The sequence below is a fragment of the Trachemys scripta genome, chromosome 2 (genome assembly GCF_013100865.1).
Source record: "Trachemys scripta elegans isolate TJP31775 chromosome 2, CAS_Tse_1.0, whole genome shotgun sequence".
Lineage (NCBI taxonomy): Eukaryota > Metazoa > Chordata > Testudines > Emydidae > Trachemys > Trachemys scripta.
The window spans coordinates 113,492,509-113,508,342 of record NC_048299.1 but is presented as its reverse complement, the minus strand read 5'-3'; the positions used below and the strand labels follow the sequence as shown (position 1 = coordinate 113,508,342).

General features: G+C 42.5%; 1 protein-coding gene across 1 annotated transcript in view; it reads right to left on the bottom strand.

Annotated features, from left to right (window-relative positions):
* LOC117871746 (dynein heavy chain 5, axonemal-like) overlaps positions 1 to 15,413 on the bottom strand; it is a 276,629-nt gene extending 261,216 nt beyond the window's left edge. The window contains exons 1-6 of the mRNA XM_034759511.1: positions 15,095 to 15,413; positions 9,848 to 9,945; positions 7,249 to 7,437; positions 7,073 to 7,147; positions 6,171 to 6,260; positions 2,620 to 2,691 (exon numbers count right to left, since the gene is read on the bottom strand). Coding sequence (XP_034615402.1) covers positions 2,620 to 2,691; positions 6,171 to 6,260; positions 7,073 to 7,147; positions 7,249 to 7,437; positions 9,848 to 9,945; positions 15,095 to 15,395 — 825 coding nt within the window. The 5' untranslated portion in view covers positions 15,396 to 15,413. The remainder of the gene's footprint in view (positions 1 to 2,619; positions 2,692 to 6,170; positions 6,261 to 7,072; positions 7,148 to 7,248; positions 7,438 to 9,847; positions 9,946 to 15,094) is intronic.
* Positions 15,414 to 15,834: the final 421 nt, after the last annotated feature.

Genomic DNA, 15,834 nt, shown 5'->3' with positions numbered 1-15,834 from the left:
GCGTGACTACTCATGTGACTAAATTTAAACACATGCATAAGTGTTTGCAGGATTGGGGCACAGATGTTTAATGCACCCAGATTCAAGATGAGGGGTAAATTAAACAATTTAAAGTAAATAGTCACACCACTTTGTTTTAAAAGCAAAAATAAACCATCAATTAATTTTAAATTATCACAAAATACAAAAACAATTTAAAATTATTAAAGAAACAAAGCCACAATTTCACCTGTGTGCTAACTTAGGCCCTGGTTAAGCAAAATACTTAAGCATTTAAGCACAAAATTAAGTTCATTCAAATTCAGAAAAGCACTTAAAGTTAAGCAAATACTTAAGTTAAACACAAGTTTAATGATTTTTTTGACAGAGGGCCTTAGAGCCAGAAACGTGCTTCTGTTGAAATCGGGGTGGGGGGAGACACAATCCTGAGTTATGCTGAGCATCCTCAACTCCTTTTTCAAATTTCTGCTGAAAATGTCTCTCTCCCTCTCCTCTGTAATGGTGCTGTTATAAATATTTTACTAGATAAGGTGAAGGCAATCTAAGACATTTGCTGGTATTCATGTATATTTCTTGGCTTTTAGAAAGACTAAGTTCACTAGCTTCAGTAGCTGCATCCTGCAGAGCTCTCTTTATTCCTGCATTCTACTGCTTTGTTCCCATTTGAGGTCCTTCTGACTCGTGGATAAAGATTAAATGGGGCCTGGATACACCAAAGCTTCATGTTCTCACATCATGGAACTGCCTTCTCAGACTCTATTGATGCATTTATCCTCGTCTCTGTCAAAACAACTGTTCCTCCCGACCCCAGACAGGTCTATCCCATTGTTTCCTCCAAGTGCATTCCACAATATTGACCTCCTCACTCACCAATAAACTCAGTGTCTCACTGACTCACTATGTTGAGTCTGCTTAGACCAGGGGTGGGCAAACTACGGCCCACAGGCCACATCTGGCACGTCAGACCTTTTAATCCGGTCCTTGAGCTCCCACTGGGGAGCAGGGTCTGGGGCTTGCCCCCCTCCGTTTGTGCCATGGCTTCGCATGGCTCTCGGAAGCAGTGGCATGTCCACCCACTGGGCTGCTACACATAGGGGCAGCCAGGGGGCTCGCACACTGCCCCCACCCCAAGCGCTGGCTCTGCAGCTCCCATTGGCTGGGAACTGCAGCCAATGGGAGATGCAGAGGTGGCGCCTGCAGACGGGGCAGCACACAGAGCCACCTAGCCATGCCTCCATGTAGGAGCTGCAGGGGAGACATGCCGCTGCTTCCAGAAGCTGCTTGAGGTAAGCGCCACCCAAAGCCTGCACCCGAGTCCCTTCCGCGTCCCAACCCCCTGCCCCAGTCCTGATTCCCCTCCTGCCCTCCAAACCCCTCGGTTCCAGCCCAGAGCACCCTCATACATCCCAAACCCCTCATCCCCAGCCCCACCCCAGAGTCTGCACCCACAGCCAGAACCTTCACCCACTCATCCCCTGCACCCCAACCCCCTGCCCCAGCCCTGATCCCCCTCCCACCCTCCGAACCCCTCGATCCCAGCCCGGAGCACCCTCCTGCACCCTGAACCGGTGCCCTAACAAGGGCGAGGTGAGTGAGGCCCTCACCTCGGGTGTGCAAAGCGAAGGGGCGCAGCTCTACCGCCCAAGCAGGGCGGAGGAAAAAAAAAAGCCACGATCGGCGGCGCTTCTTCGGCAGCAATTCGGCGGCAGGTCCCTGAGTCTCTCTCGGAGGGAAGGACCTGCCACCAAATTGCCGCCGCCGCTTCATTCATTCTTCGGCGGCAATTCGGCGGCGGGTCCTTCTCTCTGATAGGGACTAAGGGACCCGCTGCCGAATTGCCGCCAAACAACGAATGGAGCGGCAGCGGCAATTCAGCGGCAGGTCCTTCCCTCCAAGAATTGCCACCGAAGAGCCTGGAGCCGGCCCTTGTCTCGGGCACAAAAACTCCTTGTTACGGCTCTGCCCTGAACTCCTCATTTCTGGCCCCACCCCAGAGCCCACACCCCCAGCCGGAGCCCTCACCCCTTCCCACACTCCAACCCCCAATTTCGTGAGCATTCCTGGCCCATCATACAATTTCTATACTCAGATGTGGCCCTCAGGCCAAAAAGTTTGCTCACACCGGCTTAGACGATGGGGCCTGAATCCCAAGTTTCCTTCCTTAATCCTCTGATTATGATTCTGGACTTAGGCCTCAGCCCACAACCCTTACTCATGTGATCAGCCCCATTTACTTTATTTGGGTAACTTGCATGAGTAAGAATTAGTCATATGTGTAAACTCTTCAGGTTTAAACATTTCTCTATTGAATTTTACATTTTCACTTCGGAAAATAAGGGAATTTTACTCATACAATGGGTTATTACATCTTTTCTGATGTTCATCATAAATCCTGTGAATAGCTACCTGCATAATTATTCACATCAGAACACTGCTAGGCTGTAAATATTTTTCCAGATCATAAAGGAACATCCTAACATATCCAAGTAGTCCTTTTCATGCAAATACTCCCTGCTGCTTTATCTGACTCCATTGAGACTAGATGTGTGAGTAAAGATTTGTAGGATCAAGTCCTAAAATTTTAAGCAAGCTGTAAATATTATCTGATTTTTGCCTGACCTGAGAGATATTTGCTGTAGTTATTGCTTTATCTGTAGTCCTTAGAAAAAATGCACAAGTTCCTGTTAAGCCCTGTAAAAAAAAAAGACAGATATAATACATACAAGTAAAAATAATATACTCAACAAATTGGAAAGAGACAAAAACTAAATTATAAAGAAAAATCAATTACTTGAAAATATTTAACAAACTATTTACTGAGACTACTGTACGTTTATAGGCAAATAACTGATTCTCAAATATCAATCACTCAGCTTTGTTTCTCAGCTGGCATTAATTCATTGAGCATACTCGAGGAAATGTTCAATTTTTAAGCATTTGAAGTACTTTCATAGATTCATTGTATTTTTAGGCCAGAATGAACCATTTTGGAATATTCCTTCCTTCCATTTATTTAATTAAAAAAAATTCCCTAAAAGTGTATTTTTTTCAATCCAAATACATTTTAATTAATTAATTAATGGAGATATCCTATCTCCTAGAACTGGAAGGGACCTTGAAAGGTCATTGAGTCCAGCCCCCTGCTTTCACTAGCAGGACTGAGTACTGATTTTGCCCCAGATCCCTAAGTGGCCCCCTCAAGGATTGAATTAACACCCCTGGGTTTAGCAGGCCAATGCTCAAACCACTGAGCTATCCCTGCCCCCCATATTTAAATGTCTAATATCAGCTTTTTCCCTTCTGGTGGATTAGAACCATGGGCAAACTGCACTATCAGTTTCTCAGACAACGCTCAGATAAATTACAAGTATCTACAGCTAAATGAGCTTACAAATAAAATGAAAATCTTTAAATCTGAATAAAATTCTGTGCTCCATGTTTCTCTTTATTATTTATTTATATTACGGTATCACTTAAGAACCGCAATCAATGATGAGATTCCGACTGTGTTAGACACCATACAGATATAGGCAACTAGAGATGGTCAAAACAAAGTAAGCATACTGTCACTTTAAGTCCCCCCTCCCAGTTTCCGCACCACCACGTGGAAGCTTCGCTCCTCCTGGCTCCAGCCCGGCCAGGCCCTGCTGGAGACCAAGCGGTGCAGGACCACAGGCAGGGAGGGAGGGTCTCAGCTCCACTCCGGGCAGCAAGCGGTGGGCCACGCCACCAGTGACCAGCCCCGGCCACGCCACTCTGGGCTCCTCGGGGCTGAGACAGAGCTGGAGCCCTCAGCTGGCTGGCTGAGGAGCGAAGGAGGGAGGGGCAGGGGGGTATGGGTGTGGAGAAGCCCGCCGGCCCAGCACAGGGGAGGGGCCGGAGAAGAGAGGAGTCCTGCCACAGCCAGTCAGGGGAAGCTCAAGCCCCTTGTGGTGCCCCCCTGGCTACGGCAGCCTGGGCGTGGGCCTCGTTTGCCCAGTCCTAAGGCCGGCCCTGTGGGCATGAAATCACCATCCATTAGGAAACTCCAACTAGTACAGAACACTGCAGTGCATCTCCTCAGTAACGCAGGCCATCACACCTGTCCTTAGCTCTCTACCGTGGCTTCCCATAGAACGTTAAGCCAAGTTCAAGGTCTCTGTTCTTATCCTGAAGGCACTCAATGGCCAGGGCACAGAATATCTAAAAGATCGCTAAGAGTCCGGAACAAGGACCATGACTCGACTCCTTAGGCACAGCACGACTTTCTGCAATAAGGTAAAGCTCATCTGTGCAAGAGACTGAGCTTTCATGGTTTTAGACTATGGAATGAACTTCCCCAGGAACTAAAGATCACCACAAACCTCACCACTGTGTGCTCCAAGTGCAAGACACTCTTTTTTAACATGCCTTTTCTGAGGGCTTGTCTACACAAACACTTAGTTTGCAACAAGCCGGGGGTCAATCTACCCTGCACCAGCCTGCTGTGCACTACCTGATCATGTGGACCCTGCTGACAAAGTCATAGAGTTTACGGTCAGAAAGGACCATTAAATCTTCTAGTCTGACCTCCTGTATATCACGGACCACCAGCATCACCCAGCACCTGCAGACTAAACTCAACAACCGAAATGAGAGGCAAGTATTACAACCCACAAGAGATTAGACAATTATGTGCCACAGACAGAGAACAGGAGGGACCGAGGTGCACCAGTACTCAACGTCAGGGAAATAGTTAAATTAAATATATGCAGATACTTCTGCCAAGTGACTTGCACCCACACATTGCAGACAAATGCAACCTCCGCCCCTCCCCAAAATCACTGCCAATCTGACCTGGGGGAAAATTCCATCCTGACTCACATCTGGTGATCAGTTGGACACTGAGCATATGAGCAAGAATCAGCCAGCCAAGCCCCTGAGAGAGAGCTGTGGCCATCCCTGGTGCAACAGAGGAAAAAGATAAAAAACCTCTCCCAGAATACATTGGGGTCATCCTTTCCTGACTCTTGCTAGTGGCAGGCTGAAACCCTGAAGCATGAGCTTTAGGAACATAAGTGTGGAAGTTGGGGAAAGAGCAGACATCTTAGTCTTCCAGGAAGAGCAAGAGTCAGGCTAACTCTAACAGCTAATAACGCGAGACTTCCAAGTAAGGCCAGGGCAAGTGGAAAATAACTGTAACGGATGCTGTTTTTCGACCTTGTTTTTGATAAGATTAGAATGCAGACTGTAACAGAAATTGCTGAGAAAAGTAAGATATCAGAAAGGAATATGTATAAACAAAATGCAGTTGTTGATCATTACTGTATGTCACTAGGTATAAATGCTTGCCTTAATTGTTTATCTAACGGAGACCTGCCTCGGGAGGGGAACCCCTGCCCGTGAGTACTCTCCCCTTGCAAGTGTTAAAGAAAATAAAGCTGCCTCTGGCATGTTGCAACCAATATCAGATTGAGAACTTGTTTTTCTCCCACATAAGATATAAATTAGAAGTGAGCTCCAGAGCTGTTGAACCTTGCCCCGCACCATCACAAGCAACCTCATCACACAACTGCATTCAAAAATTTGTCCAGCTGTCTATTAAAACTAATTAAGTTGTTTACCGCCACAACTCCTATTTGGAGGTTGAGCCCAAATGTCACTTAGTGCACTACTAGAAGATGCTCAGATATAACAGTTATGGGGGAGGTATTCCCTATATAGAATAGAATAGAATCAAAACTAAAAGTATTTTGTTGGAAGAATACACATAATTTTTATCCTTTAAAATATACATTCTCAAAACATACGTACATTTTAAAGAACAAAAATTTCTTTTTATTGTGAGCTCTACCTCTAAACTAGAAATGACTGAATAGTGAAAAATATAATTCATGAATTACAAGCACTTGTTTAAAAAAAAATTCCAACACTTACAATACTATTAACAATGAATTATTTGACCAGCTCTCCTCCTGACAATGAGCTCTGAAATCTGTTAAACATCAGTGCCTTCAAAGTCAGCTTTCCTGTAGAATTCCCGTCTCAGTTTATAATCTGGTGGGAGAACTTGTAATTATGGAGACACTGGTATGTCTAACAATTATATAAAGCTATTTTAACATTACACAATATTTAGCACTTTCCAGTATACCATATTTTCCATCATGAAAGCATTCACAAATTTAATCTAAGGAATAAATGGATCATACCTCGGTAGAACCCATGGTAATAAATAACTTCTTCTGCAAAAGTGAACTTGGGGAAGACCCATCTGTCCTCAAAGGAACATTTGACTTTTGCTGCCAAATAAATTATAAATAAGATGTTACTAAAATAAAAATTCCATGGAAGCTATTAATCATTATGTAATTCATCCTAATTAAATGTATGAACTATAACTATAGTTTATTCTGAATCAGAGATGAATCCATAGCCCTAGACATAATCCTTGGCTCAGTTTTATCAGCGTAACGAGTGCACAATCACAGCCTCCTGCAATTGGTTTAAAAGTTCCCCTCTCACAGAAAACCTCAGAGGAGGAAGGGAAAAAAAGTCAGAAAACTTCGTCTCCAACATTTCATAGGCAAGCCTCCTTCATGAGAGCAGGTCGTTCAAAGCCGCATGGAAAGAGCAGAGCGCCCGCCCCTGCTCTTGAATCAGTGCTTCCCTGTCACTAGAGCTGGGCATGGTTCAGACTAGAGGGGAAGAATGAAATAGTTGGTCCAATTCTCCTGTTTTCACAATTAGTTCCTCTAGTTTTTGAGTGCCTTATCATAGTGAACAGTTTACCAAAGTGAACAGTCAATCCCTTTTTAAATCTTGATAACTTCCTCTTTTGGCCATTTCTGAGTCTTCTGTTTTCTACTGAGATTAAGAATAATACCATACCACACCATACCAAGAGGGCCTGCTCCTGTTCCCACTGAAGTCAATGGGGATTTTGCCAGTGACTTCAGAGGGAGCAGAATTAGACCTATGGTTTGTAAATACAAATGTACATGTAAGAGAATGCTCTTTAAGATTTTCTGAGCTTTCTAATAAATATGCAATTTCCTTTCAAAAATGTTTTAATCTAACTTTGCTATTTGCAACAGTAACACTAGAAACATACCTGCCATGCATCTTGGTAAAAGAAAAGTAACTTTTTAAGTCTGTTCTCTGCAAAGAATTCTCCTACAAGCTGAAACTAAAACAAAATTATAGTGCTAGTTAATTATAAAATATTCTGAGAAAAATCTGATGTATGGCAATTTAGGAAACATTTAATAGATACAAAATAAATATTACCTTTTCATCAGAAATAACGAAGTCCTCTACTTCCTGTTCATTTAAGCCTATCCCATCTGCTAATCTTAATATCAAATACTTGTGTCTGTCGTCTAACTGAGCTCTTCTCTCCTCCTTGGTGACTTTGGCCTGCTTGGCCAATTCTTTCTTAGCTTCACTGGATAGCACTACATTTTTCTTCCCATTTGGCTAGAAGATAAAAATGTTTTAGAAAATATATTATTTTTCAGCACCCTTTTTTTCATTTAAAATTTAAGCAGCATATGCTGTTGCTTTTTAAGACAGTTTCAACAATTATTTAAACAGGGAGATTTGATGGAAGGTACATTACTTGGCTTAGTGAAATGCTTTTTAACACATTTTAAAAATTTTTAAAGTTTTTATTTTACAGTAATGATACAAATAGTTGCATAGATTGATATCTACAATATTGTACAAGAAAATATCATTAAAAAGTTAAATAAAAAAAGAGAGGAACATCAGTTCTAGGGAACTCTCAAAGGCAAAAATATTATACATTACAGGGCCAGTACAATTAAAACTTCACATCTGCACCTCAGAAATAGAGGTGTACTCAGACCTAAATTCACAATAAAAACGTATGTCAAAACTGGACCTAATCCATAGATGCTGAACTCTGGGAATCCAGCTTCTAAACCTCTAAGTGTTTTTTTCTCAGCTTTGCTCCATGCCCATCTCTACTATCAGCACTGTGAACTACCATTGCAAGAGTGTTACTCAGCAGAAACAAACAAACAGCTCCACAGCAAAATCACCATCAGCCTCTCTCTCCTCTCTTACTGGAACATGTTTAACTGGGCTTTCAGATGTAGCTCAGAGAAGGACTGTAATAGAAATGGAAAGAGAAAAGCCCATACAGATAAAGGATTTTTAAACAATCTTCAGATCTGTATAATAAGGAGGAAAACACATGGTGAAGAAGAAATTTTAGAATAAATAGCAAATCTTTACCAATTTTATAAGAAGAAATATACACTTCATAGAAAAATGAAAAGTAAAGATTCATTCCAATGAGCCAGGTCCTCTGGTTTGCAGGGTCCTGCGGCACAAAGCAGTCATACAGCCATCTTAACCACCAACCTGAGCATTCCCTTCATCTGCAGGAAACTGCTTGTGTGGTATGGGGCTGCCTTAGTTGCTCTTACAACTCCCCTCCTCCCTGTTCCCAGTGCAGGAGGTATGGCTGGGAAAAATGGGATGCGGCCACAATGTCCTTATACTCCAGCAATCTCCAGCTAATGGAACAGTTCTTGGGGCACGGGACAGTCAGGTACAAATTATAGCAGCTGTTAGCATGCTCTTAATTACCTCAGAGATTGGGTTGACCCTCACTTGGTCACTGAATTGGGGAGCATAAATGTGACTTAAAGCCACCTTTTCCTCTACACTTTAGTCTTGCACCAGAAAATCTATCCTGATGTTTCTAAGCATCCTTTCCTACCTCTAAGAAGCATTTCCCTTACCTCTCTGAGCCCAGGACACAGGAAGAAGAGCTAAATAACTAGTTACTTGGCCGATCTATTCTTATGCCTCTAAGAGCCACATTTTTCTGATCCACACAGAATTCTTCCATTCATGGGCCATCTCTATTATTAATGTAATAGCTCTGACTTCCATGCCAGTAACAGATTTTCTTGTTTTGTATTACAATATGCCCAGGATGAAAGTTCCAATTCCAGTATCCCTCAAGCCAAATGTCATTCAACAAGAGTCAGAAGACTTACCACTTGAATGTACAATTATTAGTGATACTGGCTAGATATAACAGGAGAATTTAAGTTTAATTTAGAGCAGTTAGTGGTGCCATTCTTAATTAGTGCTCTAGCTAATGTCACTGCAGTAAGAGTTTATTATCTCTTTGATGGATAAAATACTGGAAATTCAGTCCCTCCTTGTCTCTTAATATGGTTATTTAGGTGACTAATCAAGCATCATTTTATATATATCATCTGATGTAGGTTTGTTGTTGTTGGTTTTTGACAATTCCACTGCTGTAGGATATTTTAAATTATTTTCTGAGTGAGGATTGTGACACAGAGAAGCTATACAGCAGATTGACATTTTTATTCAGATCATGAATGGGAGCAGAATGAGGATACACTCCTAGTGTAAGCTTCCTTCACTTTGTTTGTGAAGCACTTCGTCAAGTCTTCCTAGGTTATCTTTAACCTATGAAGACAAAGAAAAGAGGTGAACCACTGTGTGAGGCACAGAAACCAAATATAAAAATATTGTAACCATAGAAAATAACAGGCCTGCTTCTGCACATGTCACGAGGGCTTCCTAGGAACTGCTGTTCATTGCTGTCAACAGAGGTTGAAGGAACTCGGCACCACCCAAAAGGCACTTAGGCCCAGATCCTCAAAGGTATGCAGGTGCCAAACTCCCATTGATTTCAATGAGAATTAAGCACCTAAATATCTTCGAGGATCCAGGCCTTAGCACCTTGCAGGTCTGTACCAAATTTAGCAACTGTATTTTGACAATGAACCCTTAGAGAATGATCTGTAAAGGAAAAGCTTTGATAGTTAAAAGACAAAAGTTAGGTGACAAGAGATTTTAAAATGAAATCACTTGCCGAAACAGCAGCAGTTGAAGATGACACTGTTATAGCTGATCTTGGCTCAGTGTTCTTCTTAAAGGCACCTCTACGCCTGTGGCCCTTTCCTTCACCATCTAGGATAAAGAAATGGCAAGCTATAGTTATTCATATTAACTGGCTGTATATGCAATACAGTGCATCTTTAACACCAGCAATCACAAGTGATGATAGGAAAGTTGCTATAAAGCATCTATCTTTGAAAAGGAACTAAGGAAAATTCTGGGAATTATAGATCAGCGAGCCCTTCCTTGGTGCAAATGAAACTGAGTATCTATTTAACAACAGAATAGAACCACATGCACAATCATTTGGGGGATTTTTTTATTACATGTTAATTGAAAAAAATTGTAACACTGCAAGCATAAATTAAACAAATACATGCATATGTATTTGACAGGAAGAATGCAAATATTTCCCTGAACTAATCCATAGTGCCACTACTCTCTCCTCAAGACCTATCTCTGTCACAGTGTCTCTAAGAAATCAATGTCTTTGGGCTTGATTTTGCTACCCTTACTCAAATTGTACCTTACCCTGTGAGCAGTACTTTTAATTTGGAGTGCAGCACTCCTCAAGGAAAGTAATGTTTGCACGGGGTGGGATAGCTCAGTGGTTTGAGCATTGGCCTGCTAAACCTAGGGTTGTGAGCTCAATCCTTGAGGGGGCTATTTAGGGATTTGAGGCAAAAATCTGTCTGAGGATTAGTCCTGCTTTAAGCAGGGTGTTGGACTAAATGACCTCCTGAGGTCCCTTCCAATCCTGATATTCTATGAACTGGACTATTCATAATTATTAGAAGAAGAAAATTGTAAATGTATATATTTAATTGTAATGGTCTCCCACTACCCTTTGTATGTCACTTGTCTTGCAAGCTCATTGAGGGAGGGATTGTGTCTTCATGTATGCTTGTACAGCATCTAGAACAATGAAGCCCTGGTCCTGATTGGGCCTCTGAATGCTATAATACCAATATTAAATAATAATAAAATCCACTTTTCAGTCATATGTACTATTTAGAGTAAGTTGGAATACTGTCTTTTTTCCCATGGAAATTTTTGACGAAAAATTTAAATTTAAAAATTTCAGTCAAAAACTTAAAAAATTCTAGCTGAAAACCTAACATTATCAGCCAAAAGCTTGCAGCTGAAAATAAACATTTTTGATTCAAAACACCTACAGAGTGCCTCATGGGAGTTGCAGTTTAGTTGAAAAACCCAATTTTCTGTTTCAGTTTTGACAGAAAAATTTTGATCAGCCCTAGAGCTAGCTTTAAAAAGCATACATCGATTCTTCATCAATATTCTATATCACTGGTGTGAAAGAATCCTATGCTGTGTGATTCCAGATAAATAACACAGACATAAACTAAAATTGTGCCCCTCTAAAAATTAAAAGCACTCTGTGAACTTGATTTTTTTTTTTTAAGTTGACTAATTTTTAAAATATTCCAGTTTCTAGATAGAGTATCCTTTATTGTCCTGAATGGTCTTTCTATCTCTTATATTAAAAATATGTTCTTCCTGCTCCCTTGTTGATGTAATATTCCCATACATGAGGTTGCTTAAGTGCATTTCCTCTAAACATAATTATTAAAAATGAAGGGAATCACCCGGTAAACCAGTATCAACATCCATTTACATGCCTTACCACACAAACACACTCATAGACTCCTCAGCCACACAACAAAGTTGCTTTCTTTTCCAAAACATAATTATCCACAATGCAAATCCCTTTCCTCACAGTCACACTAACACACAACGTTAACATGATAAATTAACAATATCCTGGACAAACCTTACTGAATTGAGTTTAATACTTTGGGGGTCCATACTATTCAAAATGTAATTGTTCAAGTGTTATTGTGAGATAATATGAAACTGCTCTAGGATAGTGTCTGCAAAAGTAATTCTTTCAGTTATCAGTCCTTTGAAGCCACCATCCTAGAGAGGTTCACATATATTGTTCAGACTGGATTCTCCCGGGACCAACAGACAAAGAGCGGATTTCTGGATAAGTAATCTGGTTTTAAACAGCCTCAGAGCTTTTGATCTGATCCAGCAAATGGACAAGATCTCCATTCTACAGCAGTGGGAGGAGATTCATAGGGAACGGTTGAAAGGACTGACACTCTGACCAGAGCCTTTGGGCAAGGGGTGGAGGGTGATCTCTGGTAAGCTTATTGGTATGGGTTCTTTTATTGTTTTAATGTGTTTTCTCTGTAGTGCTTTTACCTTAAGAATAAAATATGCTTGCTTAGGAAAAGTTGTGTGATAACTTATAACTATGGGCAGTCACGCTGTGTACTGTCACTGAGGGGGGAGGCAAACAGGCCTGCTTAGGCAGACTCTTCTTTGCTGGGAATAACACAGTGAAGACAAGGAACTGTTCAACCTAGAGATACTCTGGTCAGGAGAAACAGGGACACAGGACTCCACACAAGAAAGCAATGGCTCGGGAGCTGGAAGCCTGAGAGTGGGTGCCTTTGCTGGACCACTGAGGGGAAGTACAGGTGCAGATGCCCTGAGCTTGTGTGACTGTGAAGAACTGGGTGCATGCATGGTAGGTGGCTGTATATTGGAATAGACAGGGAGTCTGTTGTGGAATGGAAGAGTCTGTGACTGTGTCTGGCTATTAGGACATTTGGATGTTGAGGTCCTGATTCAGCTCTATATTGTTATGCTGGATGTTGGGAGGCTCCCAGCAAACAAGTCTGATCAATCAGAAACTACAGTGAAGCTGATGGTCATGCTAGTCACCTTCCATTCAGGTGAATGAGGGATCGATTAAATGCCCCTTCATTTAGTGATAGCTAAAACAATGAATGCTATTGCCCAAGGACTAAAGTGAATGCAAACTCAGGGGCCAGGGATTGATATGGTTGCTGCTGTCCATCAGGGCATGGGTAAACAGTGAACCAGAGAGCAGACACAAAGCAAAGAAAAAGCAGGAGAAATTCTGGTAGTGTGGCTTTTTGGGCAGAGTGAAAGCTGGAAAGGCAGGCTTGGAGTTCTCCTAATGGAAACAAGCTGCCATGGGTAGTGTGTGAATCACCAGGTGGGGGAGGCTAGGCCTCAGCCACACCCCTTCCACCCAAGGCCCCGCCCCACCGGAGCCACCAGTCCCCACCCCAGCCTTCCTCCTCCCCTCCCCCGGAGCACCAGGAGGCTGGCAGTGCAGAGGCAGCTTCCCCTCCCCGGAGCACTGGGAGGGCAGGCAGCGTGGCTGCAGCCCCCCAGCCCTGGAGCACAAGGAGGGCAGGTGGCGCAGCCTGAGCTGGGGCCACCCCAGATGGAAAATGGACTCCAGCCACAAGCGGGAAGCAGGCAGAAAGGAGCCTGAGAGCAGAGCATGGGTGGGGCCACACCTCACTATTTGGGGAGGCAGAGCCTCCCCCAGCCTATGATACCTGCCACCCATGCAAGCTGCAATGTCCAGACTATCTGTTAACTGTTCAGGACAAAGGAGCAACAGTAATAAGGTCAAGTATCAAAGGGGTAGCCGTGTTAGTCTGGATCTGTAAAAAGCAACAAAGAGCCCTGTGGCACCTTATGGACTAACAGATGTATTGGAGCATACGCTTTCGTGGGTGAATACCCACTTCGTCAAATGCATGTAATGGAAATTTCCAGAGGCAGGTATAAATATGCAGGCAAGAATCAGTCTAGAGATAACGAGGTTAGTTCAATCAGGGAGGGTGAGGCCCTCTTCTAGCAGTTGAGGTGTGAACACCAAGGGAGGAGAAACTGCTTTTGTAGTTGGCTAGCCATTCACAGTCTTTGTTTAATCAGTAATAAGGTCACAGTTCTGCAAAGTGCTCAGAACTCTAGCCCTGATCCAGCAAAACACTCCAGAATGTGCTTACCTTTAAGTGTATGAGGGTCCCAATGAAGACAATGGATTTACTCAGATGCTTAAAGCTAAGCACATGCTTAAGTGCATTGCTGGACCAGGGCTGATGACCTCTGAGTTCAGGACAGGTTGTTATACATATCAATGCTAGTTTGTTGACTTCCTTTGTGGACTATGGACTAAACTCTCCCAGGCAAGGGAGGATGAGACTGAAATGTTCTGACTCTTCCAAACTGTGGAGGAACATTAGGAAAACTGCACCCCAGCTGAAATGCCTGGAGAGAAAAGGACTATTTTGGTGTGAAGGTTTTTGTTTCAAATTTTATTTCAGAGGCTTTGCAGCCAGTCAGGGCAGAGCAAGATGGAAGTAATTAAAAAGGGCTACGCTTCCAGAGCAGTATTAATAATATCCATTAAAGACCCAACTAATACCTTCTAAATACATTTTAAAATTAAGCTGGAAACCCGTTAGACCCTGGAATTTCACCACTTTTCATACTTGCTATTGCCTCTAAAACTTCTGTTATTTCTTCATCTAAATTTTCATGATCAATCTCACATATTTTTGGCAAGCCTCCTACTTCCAGATAGGTTTTAATAACTTCAGCATATGGAATAACCGGAATATGAAAGTTACTATGATTACAATGGAAAACACACATATTTCACTAGGATGTGTAACTTCCTCTTGCTGATCATTTTAACTGGTGAGATTGCTTTTGAACCCCTTCAAGTTCATGAACCAACAACTTGTCACATGTATTTTCTTTCTCATAGAAATTCTGTTATGTATACCTTAGAGGTTTTCAGTAATGTTTATCATCAGCATATTCAATTTCCCCATAGTATTAGTTATCGGTCAACATTTTTTTCTAATCTGTAGTTCTATGAATCTGTTGCTACCTATTTTTGTTGAGCTCTTTCCTCTTTTGCGCTGGTTATTAGATAACTCCTAAATATTGCTTTTCCTGTCTCCTAAAGAAGCCCTTGCCTTATTGTCTTTATCATTTAATTGAAAGTACCGAACAATGTTGTCACAGATCCACAGGATCGGTGCTATGGCCAAAGCTTTGGAACAGTCTCTGGGAGGACCCCTTCAGGGTGCCAGACTCCCTAGGGGTCTCACTCTTTCTCCGGGATAAGCCAAGCAACTTCACTGCCTTGTTAGGCTGGACCTCTGGGCCTTCTGCATCCCTGCTTCACACCGTGAGCTTTGTGATTCTGAGCCTTTGTTAGGCCCTACCTTCCCTACAAGTGCAGGGGCCTGTTTTAAAGTGAAAAATTCTACTGAATAGTGAGTTTCTTTTTTTGTTCCTAGAAAATCATTTCCCAGATAGTGTCAATATAAAGCGTTTCCATTATTTCCTCCCCTACCTTTGTTGATAGTGATGAGAGGCGGACTGAGCTCAGTGTCAGGCTTGGAGACAGCTAAGGCCTCTCTTGGCTCTTGGTCTGTTTCTTGCTGTGCAGGTTCAGGGGTAGCAGGGCTGAGCTCACCTCCGCCCCCTGATTCAGTCACGCATCCCCCTGCCGCCTCCATCTGCAGCAGCACACAAAGTAACCTAAGACAATGAGATAGAAGATGACTGACAGCTGGATAGTGAAGTTCACAAACTGTCCTTGTAACATTAAAAGAAAGGTGCACATTTACTATACCTTCAAGTTTTTTTTCCATTTATAGCATCCAACACTACAGAACAGGGGACTTTTGACTAGCAGTACATCCAATTGCTTCCCATCTCAAGATTTTGCAAATTCAGTTAAAATGGGACTTAGGTTAGATCCAAACTACCCACAGCTTTAGTTTTGCAAAACTACCCCAGCTGGTGGTTTGCAAAACAATAAAAGCCCCTTTCTATTTGTCCTTAATACAACTATCCTGAAAGTTTTTGATTGTCTCTGTCATTATCCCTTACTCAGATTTGCAATTATTGGAGTTAGAAACTCACCCTTTTGGGGAGAGCGTAAGCTCCTACTGTAAGCTCTGTTGCAGGTCCTGCAGAGAAGCCTGGGGCATAAGGAGCTGGGAGACTTGCTTGCTCTCTTAGCAGGTTTTTGAGTTTGCTGTCTTCCTGGGCACTCTGAATTCCTCAGCTGCTACAGCAATTCTTGCA